Genomic DNA, 18796 nt, shown 5'->3' on the forward strand with positions numbered 1-18796 from the left:
CATTTATTAACCGTCTGTTATGTGTCAGCACTGTGCTAGGCATTGGAGACACATAGGAAAAAAACCAAAGTCCCTGTTCTCAAAGGACTTTGGGGGGAAACATACATAAATACAAGTAGATACACTTATATATGTAAAAAAGTAAATGTATCAAAGGGCAACTAGGAGGTGCTGTGAATAGAGTGCCAGGAATGGAGTCAGGAAGACTCATCTTCTTGAGTTCAAATCTTGCCTCAGATACTTATTAGCTGTACGACCCTGGGCAAGTCACTTAACCCTGTTTGCCTCAGTTTCCTCATTTGTAAAATGAACCAGAGAAAGAAATGGCAAACCACTCCAATATCTTTGCCAAGAAAATCCCAAATGGGGTCATGAAGAATTGGACATCATCAAACGACAACAAACAATAATGTATAAAATGGGGAGGAGAGGGTACCAGCTATTGGAGAGATCAAGAAAGGCCTCGTATAGAAGACAGTATTTCAGCTGAACCTTGAAGGAAGTTAGAGATTCTAAGAGGTGGAGAGAGAGAAGGAAGTTGTAGGCCTGAGGGACAGCCTATGCAAAGTCATGGAGGTGGGAAGTTATATCTAGGGAATAGCAAGAAGGCCAACTTGGCTGTACAGTAGTGCGTGTGAAGCAGGTAATGTGCCATAAAGCTATAAAAGTATATCAGGATCAGGTTGTGAAAGCCCTTAAAGCCACATAGATGAGTTTGTATTGGATCCTAGAGGGAACAGGAAGTGATCTGAGCTTCTTGACAAGGAGAATAACCCAGTCTGGTTTTTGCTTTAGGAATATCACTTTGGCAACAGGGTGGAGGATGGATTGGATGGTGGAGAGACTTGGGGCAGAGGGACTAATTAGGAAGCTCCATTAGCAGGTCATCTGAGAGGCAGTAAGGGCCTGGACTAGGCTGGGAGCTATGTGAGTAGACAGAAGGAGACACATTATAAACTGCCCCCCTCCCAATAAATTGTAAGCACAGACCCTGGGGTACCCCTTTCTCATATATGGGGACTCAGAAAAGCTAACCCACATTCCAGGTACACTGTGGGTCTACGACCATTCAAAATCACAGCTTGGGAGTCCTCAGTGATGTGTTTAATTTTTCTCTAGTCAGCCTAAGGACACAATTAGTTCAAAGCAAAGGTACTTAATAAAATAGTATAGCAAGAAAATTTAAAATAGAATGTGCCCCCTATAAACCTAGGCTACATTTTCCTAGAAATATGTACATCATCAATGAGGAGAATAAGCTCACATAGGATCATACATGAAGGGTAGACAGGGAATACACATGACCAGGCCTCACGTGTGGATGGACAACTCACAGTCAGAGGGGCAGCTCACAGTCAGGGCACATGCATGGAGAGGCAAATCAGACCTCTGATGCTGCAGGATCATTGGTGTCTTCTGGGATTGTCCTCATCTTGCTCTTGTGGGATCTCCTTTCCCCTGGCTGTACACTCATATTATCTCATGATAACTGATGTTTTTGCACATGGTCTTGGCTGGTTTGCTGCTTTGCTGGCCCCATGGTATCTCCATTGGGTATATGGCTCTGGTGATTTGTAGTAGTCTTACTGTTACTGCTTGGCACATGGTCCCAACTTGCGCTGATGGCATCTGGACACGGTGTTGTGTTAGGCTACTAACATCTTAGTTCATTTTTTTCTGGACCACCCAAGTCATCTCAGTGCCTGTCTACTAAGGTATAGTTACAAGAACTTCTCCCTGATAAGAAAAGGGTTAGAATTCTTTAGTCATGGCCACTCCAACCAGCTAATAAAATACAGACAGAAGGCCTCCAGGAGAAGATGAACTCTGTCCTTTTCAACTATGAAGTCCGACTATCTTCCCAGAGGAGATAAAAGTCTTCTATTAACTGATGACTATCTAATTTAGAGTTAGCCATTCTCCAGATCATTTCTAGTTTAGTGAGAAAGTGAATTAGAGCCAGAACAAAAGGTAAACTAAGGAGTCAAGATCATTATTCTTCAACCAGTGTCTGCTTTCCCTCTTTATTATTCATTTTGTCTGCAGCAAATCCTGCTGACTTTAGAATCACATTTTGGGCTGAGGAAGAATCTCAGTCACCCTAGGGAAGCTCCCGAAGGCCAAACACTTTCATTTCTGCCTTAGTACGTCCAGCACTTTGCATGGTGCCTTGCACTTGAAGGAACTTAATTTATGTTTATTGCTAGAGCTCTTACTGTGATTCACAACCACGCTCCAGGTTACAGGTGCAGGGAGTCCAGTTTTTCTTCTCAAGGTCTAGTGGTTGCTGCCTGGTTCTTTCCTTTTGGGCATTTCTCTTGGCTCTTTTACAACATGATATTGGGTAATTGTACTGGGGCCTCTTCATTTATTTCTTGCTTCAGTTTTTCTATTAGTTTTCTTGTGAGAGTATCTTTCTTCCCCCATCCCCTTCTTTTTTTCTGTTATTCTATTTTGTTTGGCCCTACACAGAATTGGTGTAAGGGAGTAGGGGCTCTGTCACAACTACTAACTATGTCATCTTGCCAGAACTTTCTCCAGATTCTTCCGACTTCATATTTTTTGCTCCATGCTTACTGTGATTATAGACTGGCAGTGTGCTGCCTTAATGGGAAAAGCACTGGCTGGGAGTCAGGAAACCTCGGTTCTATTGATGATTGTGCCCCACATCTACCTGTGTGACCTTGGACAAGTTATGCCATCTTTTTGGGCCTCATTTTTCTACTTATTACATGGAATGGTGAGAATGGGGCAGAAGATCATCTTATGTTTCCTTCCGGTTCCAACGTAAGATAGATTTGAGTCCATGGGAGATACTTATGTTCGCCTAGGTGGTTTGAATGTATAGATGTGGTCTGTGGGTAGCATGGATAGATATGATCTGAGACTTGGCCCTACCTTTGTGGGGAGGAGAGCCGGGAGCAGTGCATGCTAGCTAGGAAAGGGGGTTGGAAGGAACAGGCAAGCCCTACTAGTACCACAAGGCTGGCCACTCTTTTCTCCAGTCTCCAGAGAGGTAACAGGTTCGACTCATATCTATCGGACCTTTTCAAATATCTTTGGTCTAGAAGCATGATGATTTGGGATGTCCCATGCCTCTTTCCCTGATGACTCTTAGCGGGGAGGCCTTAAGATAGACCTTAGCTTATACTCAGGTAGATAGGTGGCACAGTGGATACAGTGTTGGGCTTGGAGTCAGGAAGACCTGAGTTCAAATTTGACCTCAGACACTTACTAGTTGTGTGACCCTGGCAAGTCACTTAACCCTGTTTGCCTCAATTTCCTCTTCTGTAAAAGTGAGTTGGAAAAGGAACTGGCAAACTACTCCAGTTTCTTTGCCAGGAAAACCCCAAATGGGGTCATGAAGAGTCAGATACAACTGAAATAATTGAATAACAACAAGTTTATACTTACCAGCTTAATTCCTTCCCCCCAAACATTGGTTACATAAAAGGCCATCACATATAACAAATAGTGGGTAAACCCATTAATCTAAGCAAAGAGCAAGATGCAGAAAAATCACATAGCTTAGAATATACTAAAGAATACATAAAACAGGGCTGGATCTTGGGCGCTAAAGTCATGTACATGAAGAACTCTGGCATGGTTACTCCCAAAAGAACTGTTTTATAAAAATTAAGGACAGTGCTACAGATTGGCACAATTTATTATTGAAATGGGAGACTTTCAACAATATGGGGTTTTCTATTGCAAACAAAATAGGAAACATCAAAATCAGTGCACTTACTGAAGACAAGATAGAACTAGAATGCAACAGCATTGCTTCTGGCTCTCATTCTCAAAAGGTACACCCAAAATATAATGAGGAACTTGGGATGTTGTACAAAGAACTTCATGATGCCTTGGAAAACTTGGCTAAGGTTCTGGTGAAAATGGAACAGTTAACATCAACCACCAAAGGAATTTGTAACCTAGAAAATTACCATCACGGACATGGAAATGATCAAATACCCCTTTTCCATACATGGCCCACTTGCTACTTCTATGAAGTTTCCCATAAACTTTCAGAAATGTACAAGAAGAAAATACTCCTCAAACACATCATTGTTGAAGAGCTCGCCCATGCTGCGAACCAGGATCTCACCTTAAGTTACTTATCTATACAGTTGTACCAGCCCTATTCTGAGAACAGCAGGATTGATGTGGACAGAATGCTACTTGAAACTGGACATGGAGTATCGTAATTTTTCCAAAACCATTTCATTTTTAAGCCCCAACTCCCCAAACCAGAATGAACCTTTCTTTCCAGGTCTTACAATATAGGCGCATTGTTGCCTCATATACTTCCCTCCAGGGTCATAGCTGTACTTCTTTTATCGCTTACAGAAGGAGTTGCTTGGTTCTACCTTATGTATCTCTTAACACCACTCTGGTAATAACTTTTAAAGTTGATGCTAGTCATCCATTCAGTACCTAATGTAGAAACCATGACCCTCCTTATTTGACAAAAACTACTAAGAAGACTGATCATATGTCTGACAGAAAATGTTTAGATCAGCATTTATTTCTACGATAAGTTCCAAATGGATTCTCAGCCTACTGTTTAAAAAAAAAATAATAACGCCCTCACAATGGGGTGAGATCAGGAAAATGAAAGGAGGTATCTTTCACAATTGTAAGTATGCGAATTCTAAACCAAAGGATAGAAGTATAGAATTAAAACGCACGTGTACAAACAAAACCAAGAGAAACTAGACTGGGAAAAATCATTTAATCAAATAACAGAATAAAATCTGCTATAGGAAATTAATAGAAAAAACCATTTCCTAACTAAATGTTCAAAAGATATGAACAAATGACCTTCAGAATTAAGAAATGAAGTTAACAAACAAAATATTACAGTAAATCACTAAATGTTCATTTGACAATACTGGTTCTACCTCACATTAAATTGGCAAACATAAAAAAAAAACCAAACCAAAAAACCTAGCAAAGCTGTTTAAGAGAGGAGCTCTTAATAAATACACTGGTCCAACCACTACAACAGTTTGGAACTTTTCAAGAAAAGTCACTAAATTATTTGAACACTTTGATCCAGTTGTCTGTCTCCTATGAGGCATATGACAAAATGAGGTCAAAGAGGGATTGAGGCGAGAGAGAGCCCCATGTTACTAATAGCACTTTTGAGGGAAGAAACAAGAAATTTGAGTTACTCAGAGAGACTAGGGAAGATTTGTATGAACTTATGGGGAGTGAAAAAAGTAGAATCAAGAGATGTGTTTCATGGAAAGAAAAATACCGAAAAGAATTTCAGTTTAAGGTAAATAACTAATATTAATGAGAAGGCTGATGAAACATGTTTTTCTCTCAGCAGGCTGATGGGGTTTTTTGGGTGTGGAATAGTGTGTCAGCAGTGTGTCAATTTCACTTGCTTAACTGTTTTTGTTACAAAGGGGAGTGGGGACAGAGATAAATATATAAATGCCATCTTTTTAAAAAGGAATAAGTTAAAAAAAAGAATACACAAAACAAAATGAATTCTTTAGCTAGAAGTGAGATGAGATCTTAACTCAAATCAGTTAAGAGAACCTGATCACACTCAAGACAGAAATCAGGTGCAGGGTGAAGAGCTGACCTCCCCTACACGTCTGCTGCTTCTCTATATCTCTCCCAAAGAGGCCTTGGAACCACATGTGTCTCTCCCACAGAGTCTTTAGCCCCCAAACCGTGTTTGCATTTAGTCATTCAGTTGTTTCTGAGTCTTCACGACACCATGGACCATACTGTCTATGGGGTTTTCTTGGCAAAAACACTGGAGTGGTTTGCCATTTCCTTCTTTAGTGGATTAAGACAAACAGAGATTAAGTGAGTTGCCCAGGGTCACACAGCTAGTAAATGTCTGAGGCTGAATTTGAACTCAGGTCTTCTTCATTCTAGGCCTAGCACTCTATCCACTGAGTCACCTAGCTGCCCCAAAACCACACACTCAGAATTCTCTTCACCAATCTAGAATCAATTCTCATTTCATTTATGCAGACATACTCACTCAAAATGCCTCAGGCTTGGTTGGAATCTTGGTTATACTTGGGATCTGATCTCACTGAGAATGAGGCTATATGAAGGAGTCCCTGTTGTAGGCTACTTGAATATTCAGGGGTTTTCTTTGGGTCTTGGCCAGGTACTAACTCCTACTCCATGCCTTTGCTGACATCTTTCCTGCCATGAACAAAGAAACACAGGAAATGGTCTTAACTGTTGGTCATAAGGTGGGATCAGAAAATGTCAGAGTTAGAAGGGACTTTGGAAATAATCTAGTTCCACCCTCTCATTTTATAAAAAAGGAAAATAATGAGGTAAAGTGACTTATCGAGGTTATACAAGTAATAAGTAGCAGAGCAGGGAAATGTGAACTAGGTTTCTTAGCAAGCTTGCCATTGTGTTAATCTAGGGGGACTACCAAGTTCAAAAGAAATACAGCAGAAGGCACAGGTGAAGTGGTGTATATGGCTCTCCTGGAGCTCCAAGGGGACCCAAATGATTACATTCTATGAAGTCAGAAGGAGAGAATTAGGTTGAATTTTTCCATTTGGTTTGAATTCTCGGTTAGGTTTAAATATTTTCAATGACAAATAAAATGATCTAAGAAGTTCTCTCTGGGACAAGGAATGAAGGAAAGGGATATGTCTTTTGCCCATAAGCACTTGGAATCAGGCAAATCCCTAGGTGGGGTGAAAGGACAATCTGCCTGGAGGGTAGAGGCAAGATCTAAGATGGAAGAAAAGCCAATATAAATTACAAAGCCAGGTTGGGTTCATACCAGGGTGTCTGTAGGGTGAAGAAATAAGAAAGTCAGAGTATAGGGAGAAGACCAACTGCTAGGCAAAGACTAAGAGACCAGGGAGTTGCTACTCAAAGTCAGACTTCAGGAAGTATTAGGGAGTTGACTGATTGCATGACTCAGCCTCATTTCCTAATGCTCCAGTCACTTTATTGTGACTGCTTGTGTTCCATGCCCTCTCTGGGCACTGATCTGTCATCATGTCTGGGGGTGGAGTCGCCCAAGTCTCCTGATTCCTCTCCTACTTCCTCTGGTCATGTACTTATTTAGACATTTTTTGATTTCTAAAGAATAAATGAAAAAAAGCACTTATTAAGTACTTACTATATTTTAAGCACTGTGCAATGGAAGGGATAGGAAAACAAAAGTGATAACAGTCCCTGCCCTGAAGGAGGGAAACAGGGGAAAACAATACCCAAAGAAGGGTGGTGTCCTAGGAGAGGTACTTAGGTCCAGAAAGTTACAGGATGGTGATAGGGATATAGGGGAGTATATTGACACATCCTGGAGAGCTAGGTGGCACAGGAGATAGAGCTCTGGGCTTGGAATCAGGAAGACTCATCTTCATGAGATCAAATCCAGCCTCAGACACTGACTAGCTGTGTGACCCTAGGCAAGTCACTTTACCCTGTTTGTCTCAGTTTCCTCATCTGTAAAAGGAGCTGGAGAAGGAAATGGCAAACCACTCCATAGTCATGTATACCAACTGAACAATTGACAACCATAGAAACAATGCAGAGTTGATATGATCATGGTTCATTTACTTAGAAACAATGGCAGAGTTGGTATGATCATGGTTCATGATCTTGGAGGTGGGTGCTGAGGAGAAGGGTAACCACTGTGGGGAGGTAGGGAAGGTCTAGGCAGGAGAGGCTATGAAGGAGATGGCTGGAGAGGTAGGAATGAAGTAAAGCTTGGCTGGGGTTTTTCTTGAAATAGTGATTTGGAAGAGGGAGCCACCAATCAGGAGAGGGGGCCAGCAGGGCTGATCTTCTCTAGGTTGGAGAAGGTGGTTGGTGAAACTGTGGAATTATAATAGCCGGGAACTAAAGTTTTGGGTCAACTGCTCCAATGGTGAAAGTAATTTCGTGCACTGATCTTGTAGCAATAACATTAAATCCTCAGGCAGTTTTTTTCAGGGCCTTCAGCCTTACATTTAACAAATAGCCCAAAAGCTTCAAAACATTTTTCGGTTTCTTCCCTGCATTCTGTGTTGCATCCTATGGTCTCTATGAAGTTCATTGTCAAGAAACAATCCAGAATTGTTTCCAAATTCTCTGTTCATGCCAGCCTGAAGCCACAGGCCCACTTGTCTTGCACCTCCAGCATTGGATTGTCAAGTTCAACCACAACACCCTTGATGTCCATGTTGCACACACAGATACAGTCAATAAACCTTTATTAAGTGCCTACTGTATGCCAGGCACTGTGCTAAATCTGAGAATACAAAGAAAGACAAAAAGACAGTAGCTCTAAGTCTAATGGGGGACATTGTACAAACAACTGTGTACAAATATGCTACATGCAGGATAAATTGAAAATAATCAACAGGGGTACTAGCACTAAGGATGCTCAAGAAAGGCTTCTCTTGTTGAAGGTGGGATTTTAGCTGGGACTTGAAGAAAGCCACTTAAGGAAGATATAGCAAATATCAAAGTTACGGTCTTTTTATAAATTAATGAATATTGATTGAAATAATGATGCTGAGCTTCAGGGATGGAAGGCATGATTATAGACTCTATAGAATTAAGGGAGCTGGGCATTGATGGGTGGAGTGGACAGATAAAAGCCCTGGCTTTGGGCTAGTGCAGGGGTGGGAAACTTGAGGCCTCAAGGCCACACGTGGCCCTCTAGATCCTCAGGTGCAGCCCTTTGACTGAATCCAAACTTCACAGAACAAATTTGTTTTGGCTAGTGTTAGACTACCCATTATATGGTAATGATAGTGTTGTGTTTTAGAAGGGTGAAGTGTTCTTAGGTACTCTGTGAGGGCAGGGACAGTTTTATCTATACTTTGTAACTGCCCCCCCCCCCACATCATCCCCTCCATACCTAGCATAGCCAGAGTTTAATAAATGTTGTTAAATAAATGAATGATGAAGGACTTAAAAAGAAGCAAAGAAACTGTGATTAGCATTTCTCTCATGGCTCTTTTGGGAACAGGTATCCCCTTCACTCATGGGGACAGGTATCCCTAGGATTATTTCCTGTTCCATTTTGGCACCCTTCCTCTCTTCCCCCTCCTCCCCTTCCCTGTCTGCCCCACATGCATCAGCTTGCCCTCAGTATATTTCTGCAATCCCACTCTCCAGGCTGGCTAGGCAATGTGGCTTAATGCCACCAAGAAGGTAGCACAAGATTGAGTGCTTCCTCAGCATGGCCCTCTATTGTAACTATCATTTAAGAGCAACTGAAGACTGTTTAAAATGTCTGTAAGCAGTCCTATGATTCATTTTCCTGATGACTCCAGATTCTGTTTCATGTCTTTTGTACAAGCACACAGGGACAGTTCGTTATGACACCGGGAAGTTAGCTTGATTCTTAAGAGATGCCTGGGGGGGTTAGCTGGAGGTTGCCAAGCAATCTTGAAAGGCCAGATCTCCCAATGGCAGAAATAGCACCTTCCCCTCCAGGAGCCAGAAAGTATTAATCCTCCCACACTTCAACTTTGCCAGTACTAAGATCAAGTTAATACTCCTCTTGAAAACTTATACAATGGATGTTTACATGTCTTTAGAAAGGCTTTTGTGGCCAGAGTTAATTTAGAGGTAGTCAGTTCTGATGTAAAGTCAACTAGACTGGACGTCAGGGAATTCTGGTTCCAGCCAGGCCTCTAAATTGCTCTGTGACTCTGGGCAGACCATTTCCCTTCTCTGGGCCTTGTTTCTCTGCTACAAAACAAAAGGTTTGGATTCAGTGATCTGTGAGGCCCCTGCCAGCTCAAATATTCCACTGACGATTCCACCATGTTTCCTTGGAGCTCAGCCTCAGTAGGGATGATAGATCCTTTGACAAAAGCTGGTTGTGAAAGTGTTGCTCTCCATTAACTTGTTTATCATCGTTTGTCTCATCTTAAGCTGGATGCACACTTGGGGAAGAACATACAATATTTCTCCGGAATTCTAAAAGGGGTGAAAATCATCCTTACGTTTCTTCTTTCGGTTTCCTTCAGCGAAGAAGAAATCCATGCCTGCTATCTTCTTACCCAGCTCTGTGTTCACCCTGCTGCCGATCACTTGATTAGCTGTGCTGGGAACTGTATCAGAAAATAAAGAGATGTATTCTGGTAGCTTCGGGTGCTCTTTTTTATTACCCTGAAAAAGAAAACCACATTTCACACAAGTTACACAAAATATTGGTATCCAAATGCTGGCATGGCGTATATAATCATGTGGCATTTCAGCATTACAATAATGACAAACAATATTAATAATAATGATAGCAGCTAACATTTACAAGTGCTTAAAGGATTTATTAGGGGAACAAGAATTTATTAAGCACCTACTATGTGCCAGGAACTGTGCTCAAGGCTTAAAATTATTATCTCACTCGGTCTTCCCAACAGCTCACGGAGGTAGGTGCTATTACTATCCCCATTAGAGATTAAGTGACCGGTCCAGGGTCCCACAACTAGTTAGTATCTGAGGCTGCATTTGACCTCGGGCCTATTTGACTCCAGATTCATTGCTTTGCCCGCTGTGCTACCATGCTGACTTGGATTAGTACATAAAAAACTGGACTGAGGGCAAAGACCTGGGTTCAGTTCTTGCTTTTCTGACCCATCCTGGCTGTAGGAACCAAACTACCATCGCCAGCCTCTGGGCATTGTTTGGCTCTGAGTATTCTTTTGACGCACTGAATCCCCAAGGCTCTCTAGATATAACGTTCATCTTGTAGGCCAGGATTCACATTTTTAATTTTCTGCAAGGGGCGGGGGAGGGGGGTTCCTTTTAGAGTTCTGCAACTTTTAATTTGCAGCATTTAGAGCTGAAAGATACTATCTAGTTTAATCCTTTCACTTTATAGGTGAGGGAACTGAGGGCTGAGGGAGGGAAAGGAACTTTTCCAAAGGTTATAAGACAGAGATGGGATTTGAACCTGGGTGCTCTGAGAGCAAATCCAGCTCTTTCCCTGGCACCATTTTGAAAGTAGCATTAGGGGGGCAGCTAGGTGGTGCAGTGAGTAGAGTGTTGGCCCTGGAGTCAGGAGGGCCTGGGTTCAAATCTGAACTCAGACACTTGACACCTATACTAGCTGTGTGACCTTGGGCAAGTCACTTAACCCCAATTGCCCTGCCTTCCCCCCTCAAAAAAAAGAAAAGAGAGTAGCATTAGAATAGCGTGTTTTTTCCCTTTCTTTTAAAAAATTAATTAATTTATTTTCAGTTTTCAACATTCGTTTCCTTAAGTTTAAAATTTTCTCCTCCTGCCTCCCCAAGACAACCTGCAGTCTGATATAGGCTCTACACATACATTCCTGTTAAACAGATTTTCACATTAGTCATGTTGCATAGAAGAATTATAACGAATGGGAGAAGCCATGAGAAAGAAAATAAAACAAAAAAGAAAAGAGTCTGCTTTGCTCTGCATTCTGACTCCATGGTTCTTTCTCTGGATGTGGATGGTATTTTCCATCATGAGTCCTTTGGTAAAGTTTTAGGTCCTTACATTGCTGAGAAGGGCTAAGTCTATCAAAATCAGTCCTCGCACACTGCGGCTGTTACTGTGTAGTGTTCTCCTGAGAACAGGGTGATTTTACAGCGGTAAAGCACTGTTTGCCCCTTGCCTAATTATGGATAATCTATAATGGTGATTAAATTTAATTCAGTAAAATTTTATCGTGTCTATCATGTGGAAGACACGGGTGATTGCCGAGGACACAAAACATGAGAATGAAACAATCCCCACTTACAAACATTTTATATCGTCTTCAGGGGATTCTGGGTGAGCACACAAATATGTGAGGGCTACTCTAGGGATTTGAGATTTCACCAGCACAGGGAACTACTGATGTGATAATTCTCTCCACCAACCCTAAATGTGGAAAGTCTAGAGCCTAAATAACTTATCTAGTCACCACATCAGAGTCCGAATTTGAACGTAGGTCAACCTAGGCCTTCTTGACTCTAAGCTTAGGGCCCTGTCTACTACATGATACTTTTCCTCCGTTCTGTGTTCTAGATGTATGATGTTAAATATACAGAGTCATTTGAAAAGGGAACGAGCGTCCAAAACTGGAGACATCATGAAAGGTTTCCTGATGGTGGACCTCCTTCCCAGAGGTGGTACCTGAGAACCAAGAACATTTCTTCTATTTTCACAGTTGTTGTTTGTTCTTTGTTTTCGAAGAGGATTAATGACATAATGGGGTGAAGTCTTGACTTGAGATTGGATTTAAGTGAGGCTGAGTTGTACTAAGTCATCTGTAGAGGGCCAGCTCTGAGAAAGTCCATTCTGGGATAAGATAGAGGCCAGGGGCCTGTTCTCGCCCTTGGGCTGATAACTCTGCACATGGGCTCTCCATACCCCGCCTTGGCATGTGCGTGCTATTTAGGATGAAGGCTCTCCAAGCCTCCTCGGTATACATGCACTCTCTCCAATACCCCCATGGCACACACATGCTAAACACCACCTGTGGGCTATTAACACAATATTATTTATGGCAAAAAGGGAACTAAAGTATGCAAAGGGGAACTAAGCAAGAGGAAGTCGTGCATTATAACAAATGCCTTGCACCTGGATTTGTTGATTCTGCTTGCCTAAAAGGTATATAAGTCCTGTCCCTCTGTATAACAAACGGAGCTGTCCTTTACTCTTCTACCTGGCCCATGTTTTCTTTTCACTCTCTGGTAGCCATGGCCGCTGGCAGCAAGTGGAGGCAGTCATCAACCTCACTTTCTCTTCCAGAGTCATTGAAGTCCAATGGCAAGGCAAAAATCAGGATGACTGGCAATGGGTTGGGATGCAGTGGATGACCTTTGTGTCTTCGATGTCTAACCAAGTTCTAATTGCTCCATAGGACCTGCTTCAGCCACCTTCATGGCCATTGGAACAAATTGTTCTCATCCATCTATTCCAGTGGGAGAAGTTGTCACGTGCTAATATTCTGGGAACTTATTTACTTGTATACATGCTATGTTCCACAAGCAGAACTAAGCTTCTTGAGGCCTAATGCCATTGGCATTTTGCCTTTGGGTCTTGAGAGCCTCACATAGAGCCATGCACATAGTTGGTACTTAATAAGTGTCTGGTTGAATTTTCCGTTTTGGTGCATTTGGCCAGGAAGGTCCTGTCTGTCATGAGGCCAGTACTCTAGGCCTTTCCAGTTTGGTGGGACCAGAGTTTAGCTCTGATGGCATGGTCATTGGGAACCCAGGGTCACCTTCACTCCATGACGACATACTAGAGGAAGATATTAAAGTAGACGACACTACCATACATAAATGTATCTTACCATTGGATCATAGTCTTTCAAAAAACTCCAATTTTCAACCCTGAGAAGAGAAAACAAGTTGTATTAAATCTATAAGGGATATTGTTATTTCTACTTTTCATAATAAATTAATTCCCTTCATTGCAGCAAACCAGTTACAGAATGCTTATCCATCTCTATGGATAGTTCCATTCCATATTATCATGACTGTTCTCAAAGCAGGTTCCCCAGACTCCTCCCTCCCTGGGGAGCTACTGTCAGAGGTGCTCTCTGCTTGTGTGAATATTAAATAATATGTATATGCATAGATATATATATATACACACATATACACATACAGGCATATATGTATACAAACATATAGGATACTTAAGCACAGCGGCTTTAAAATGCACTAACACTTTTGGGACAGCCTGTGCATGTGTGTGTATATATATACACACATACCCACAGGCATATATATCATATATAAGTGTGTGTAGACAGACATAGATAGATGATAGAGAGGTTAGATAAATACGTAATTTAATCAGGTAGTAATAAAATTGCCTTAGTGGGACCCCCTTCTCTACTTCTTTTTTTCCTCCTATACATTTAAAAATGTTTTGGTGATGCTTCATTTAGTGTCTATCACTACCTGCTCCTCTCCAGCAGGGAGATGCTGATATTCAATGAAGGAAGGTTAGGGTGGACCAAGCAGAAAAGTCAAGAATATTATCCAAGAATTAACATGAAATACAAAAATCAGTTACCTTTGTTTTTACTGTCAAAATTCTCTGCCAATTCAAAGTCCAAGAGATTTTGTGGAAAGAGTAGTGAATCCATCTTGCTCCCCAACCTCGCCCCTCCATTGTAATAAATATGTAGAGTGAAGAAAAACAAATCAACACACTGACCATGTCTGAAAATTGGCTATGTCTGAGTCTATCACTGCTCTGATGAGAGGCAGGAGTTATATTTCTTCATCATTGTTTTGAAGTTATGATCGGCCACTGCCTTGATGACAGTTGTTTGGTCTTTCAAAGTAAACCCTCCCGTCCCCTTGGACTTCTGACTATATTTTAAAATGTCTTGGGCTGCACCAGTGATTCTGACTCATTAGCAATTGGACTCTTAAGTCCAAAACTGCACTCATCTTTCTCCTTAAACCTTCCCTTTCTTTCAAGATCCCCAGTTCCTGATGTGGACACCACCCTTTTCTCATTCCCTCGGCCTTGTAATATGGACGTCATCTTGTACTTTTTCCATTCTGTCATTCCCCATGTCTAAGTCTTGTCATGTCTGCCTCTGCTACATTTCTTCTCAACTCACATGGCCATTCCCTAGTTCAGGTCCCCATTACCTCTCCCATCAACTGTTACAATGATTTCCTAATTAATTTTCCTAATAGATTTTCCACTCTGCAATATATTCTCCACACAGATGTTAAAATCATCTTCCTAAAGCACAGGCCTGAACATTGTCATTCCCCTTTTAAAAAAAAAAAAACCTTCAATAGCTCCCTATTGCTTTGGGGGCAAACTCTTTAGACTGGCAATTTGAGGAAACTGGGGTTAAGTAACTTGCCCAGGGTCATACAGTCAGTAAGTGTCCGAGACCAAAGTTGAACTCAGGTCCTCCTGATTTCAAGGCTGGTGCTCTATCCACTGAACCACCTAGCTGCCCCTAGCCTGGCAATTAAAGTTCTTTATAGTCTGATTCCAACATACCTACTTTCAAGTACACTTGTGTTCCAGAACTAATAACTACTCCTTGACCTCAAAAGGCTTTTCTCAGCTCCAGGAGCAGCTCTCCCTCATACTGGGAATGCATTTCTTTTTTCAGCTCTGCCTCCAAGGATCTTTAGTTTCCTGTAAGGCTCAGCTCAGGTGTCATATTGTGTCTGTGAGCTGCATGAACTCTCCAGCTATTAGCTCCCAGTCCTTCCTCAAATGACCATATATTTATTGTGTGTGTACAGGGATACCCCCAGGAGAAAGCACACTTCTTGACTGCAGGTGATGTGTTTGTTTCTTTGCCTCCCCGGTGCTCAGAACAGTGCCTTGCATGGAGCAGGTCCTTAATAAATGGTTACTGCATTGAATTAAAAAGGCATTTTATTAAGATACTTTGTATTTATGTACTAAATTAAATTACAATGAAGACTTCCCCTTCTTGTCATCTTATTAAAAGATTAGGCCACTAATTAATTACATTTGTATGGAACTAACTCTTCTTACAGACTTAAAAAAATTCAATTTTCCCAAATGAAACTCTAATATATACATAATAGATAATGGGAGAGAATTCAAGCATGTCTTCGTGGATTCAAAAAGGACTGCATATTTAATATACTAAGCTTCAGAGCTGGAGGGGATCCCAGAGAGCATCTAGTCCACTCCCCTTCTTTTTTATAGCCAAGGAAGCTAATGCCCAGAGAGGAGAAGTGACTTGCCCGAATAGTTACACTGGTAGTAAAATCAGGATTTGAACTCTGGTCCTTTGGTGCTAAATTTAGTATTCTTTCCACAAAATATCTTGGACTTTGAATTGGCAGAGAATTTTGACAGTAAAAACAAAGGTAACTGATTTTTGTATTTCATGTTAATTCTTGGATAATATTCTTGACTTTTCTGCTTGGTCCACCCTAACCTTCCTTCATTGAATATCAGCATCTCCCTGCTGGAGAGGCATGGTATTGATTACAGGGGTGGGGAACCTGCAGCCTGGAGGCCACATGTGGCCCTCTAGGTCCTCAAGTGAGGCCATTTGGATTCAGTCAAAGGGCCTCACTTGAAGACTTAGTGGGCCACATGTGCCTCGAGGCCACAGGTTCCCCACCCCTGGTACTGAACATCAGAGAGTAGGAACCTCTTAGGATCATAGAGGGGTATGCTTGTCTAAGTCCCATGTTTTCTAGGTGAGGGAACTGAAGCTTAGAAAGGGGCAGAAGTGACTTGTCCAAGGTAACACAAATAGAAAATGGCAGACCTGGGATTCAAACTCAGTTCTTGCCAAATGATCTATGACCTCAGAGGGAAATACCCTGGCTAGGTGTTTCATAAATGCTTTTCTGCTGAATGAATGAATGGCCAACTAGTGAATTTTGAAGACATGAGTTTGAGTCTCAGCTTTGATTTTGCTAGCTCCTTGACCCCGACAAGCCATCCAACTACTGGAGCTTCAATTCCCTATTTGCAAAATAGGGATGATAATGCTCATCTTGCCCCTCTCCATAGTCCAGTCCTGGGCAAAGGGCTTTGCAAACTATAGAGTTCCTGTTATCATCATAACAGGAGAATGTTCCCTTTTTGGTGGGGTTCCCTGACTGCAAATCTAAGGTTCTTATTACCATATCATGAGCACCTACTAGGGGCCAGGAACTTCTGAAATGAAAAATGAAGCAAAAAACAAGACATAGTTATTTTTGCATAGCGTTATATGAGCTCTCTACCTCAGCTACGTTAAGCACTCTGGACTCCCCTATTCTGAACTTTAAGATGAAAATTTAAAAAGCTTATGAGAAAATGAGATTAAAGTTAGTATTGTGCTGGACTGGAGCATTGACCTGGAAATCAGGAAACTTGAGTCCTCATCCTGGTCTACCGTAATTAAACTGTGTGATCCTATCCATCTGTGAGCTTTATTTTTTCCTGAGTTTCAACTTGTAACATGAGGTTTGACTACATGATCTCTCATGTTCTTCCCAGCTCTAACATTCCATGTTCTAAGGTCTCCCCCAGTTCTAGCACTCTATATTCTAAGTGCTCCTCCCCCCATTCTAAAATTCTCTATTCTAAAGTTTCCTCCATTTCTAACATTCGGTCCTAAAGTCTGCTTCCCAACCCCCACCCTCACCCCCACCCCTACCCTCTAACATTTAACTTAAATGCTAAAACAATTCACTTCAACAAACTCGTATCTAAGAGCTTTCCTGTACACGGTATTGGGAGCATAAGGACTAAAGGAGATGCTCCTTGCCCCCAAGAAACCTATATTCTAGTGGTGGAGGCCAATCAGTCATTTGAGATGGGAGCTAGCACTAACACCTTTAGGGGTGGGGGTGGGGTGGAGATCAGGGAAGACTTTCTGGAGCAATTGGTACCTAAGTGGAGCCTCAAAGGAAACCAGGGTCTCTGAAAGGCAGAGGTGAGGCGAGAGGGCATGCGTGCATGGATGGTAGCTTTGAATGCATCTCCTTTGTTCTGCAGTTTCCTAACAAGCTTCTTAAGCATCAGAAAGAGATGCAGATGTAGAAGGCAGCTAGGCGGCCTCCAGCCAAAGAGTTGGGGAAGAGGAGCTCACTCACCAGCGCTTGTGGCTCCTAAGTTCAGCCTCCAGCAGCTCCCTCCACAGGTTGTCCCGATGGACCTGGTTCGCCTGCATTGCAACCTGCTCAGCTTCCTGGGCTTGGGTACCCTGTGTCCTGAGGGGGCTGATACTTGCTGGAATCCTTCCAAGGGAAGGGGCTGAGGCCAAGGTTGGGTCAAGAGGCCTGGGTGATCGTTGCCTGCCGCCAGCCAATGTGGTCCTTTGAAATGCCGGAGAAGGGCTCCCCATTCTGAATGTGTCTGGCCTAGGTTGCCTGTGAGAAAGGTCTTCTGGTGTCTAGTACCCCTTCTGGTGATAGAATCACCTGCACCCAGGAACGTTAAAGCCAGCTTCTTTGCTTGTTATTTCCTGGCTCTGTACTAGTCAGCTGAGCTCTTGACTATAGGATCACAGGATCTGAGAGTTGGAAGGGACCCCTGAGGTCATCTAGCCTAACCTGGGCCAGGACAGAACTCCGCTCTGTAAGTGATGGGCTATTCTTGAAGGCTTCCACCTTCTATCTCAGGTTGTCCTTCCGCGCCCCCCCACCGCCCAGGCCACACTAGCTGAGCCAGCAGAAGTTTGATGAAGCTCAGAGAAGGTCTGATCCTGCCTCTTTGTCAGCGAGCTTGGGATAGTGAATGCTCCATCAATGCCGAGGATCGCCCCTGTGTGTTTACCGTTGCCCCTAGAAACCAGACAAGCTCATGAATATTCACCAACGAAGGACCAGAAACCAGTGCTAGCCCAGAGGAACTGGCCCCTTCTGCCTCCTGGGTCCTTTATTTGGGAGTCAGAGTGTAACAGTGCTTGCTTTCTCTAAACAGCACAGCATTTTCCTCATGTGTGTGTGTATACACATATATGTATGAGAGAGAGAGAGAGAGAGAGAGAGAGAGAGAGAGAGAGAGAGAGAGAGAGAGCTTCTGTTAAGAATCTCCAGAGTAACATTGGGCTGGGAGTGGGGAAATCTGGGTTATTCTAGTGAGAGTGGTCAGCTGCAGCTATATAACAGCATTTTATCACAGATAAAGCATTGCAAATATATTATCATAGCTGTGTCACAGTATGGGGGAGATAGAATGCTTTAGCAGAAAGTTCTAGATTAAGAATCAGAAAGATCTAGTTTCAGATCTCAGTAGCTGTATGGCTGTGGTCAAGTAGCTTAATCTCTGTAAGCCTTGGGCAATTGTCTAAGGTTTACATTACTAAGTTTACTAAATCACAGATCCTCTCTTCTTTGTAGAAAGTTTCAGTCATACAGGTCTCATTTTC

General features: G+C 42.4%; 1 protein-coding gene and 1 pseudogene across 1 annotated transcript; one reads left to right on the forward strand and one right to left on the reverse strand.

The window, feature by feature from the left end:
• The first annotated feature begins 3582 nt into the window (after positions 1-3582).
• Positions 3583-4205, forward strand: LOC118842540 (annotated as a pseudogene).
• Positions 4206-9921: 5716 nt separating this feature from the next.
• Positions 9922-17770, reverse strand: C3H2orf50 (chromosome 3 C2orf50 homolog). Its single transcript, XM_036750009.1, has 3 exons — positions 17520-17770; positions 13253-13292; positions 9922-10113 (listed from the first exon to the last, which is right to left on the reverse strand). Exons 1-3 carry the CDS (start codon positions 17768-17770, stop codon positions 9922-9924), a joined length of 483 nt encoding a protein of 160 aa, XP_036605904.1.
• Between the last annotated feature and the right edge of the window lie 1026 nt (positions 17771-18796).

This window comes from Trichosurus vulpecula, chromosome 3 (genome assembly GCF_011100635.1).
Source record: "Trichosurus vulpecula isolate mTriVul1 chromosome 3, mTriVul1.pri, whole genome shotgun sequence".
NCBI lineage: Eukaryota > Metazoa > Chordata > Mammalia > Diprotodontia > Phalangeridae > Trichosurus > Trichosurus vulpecula.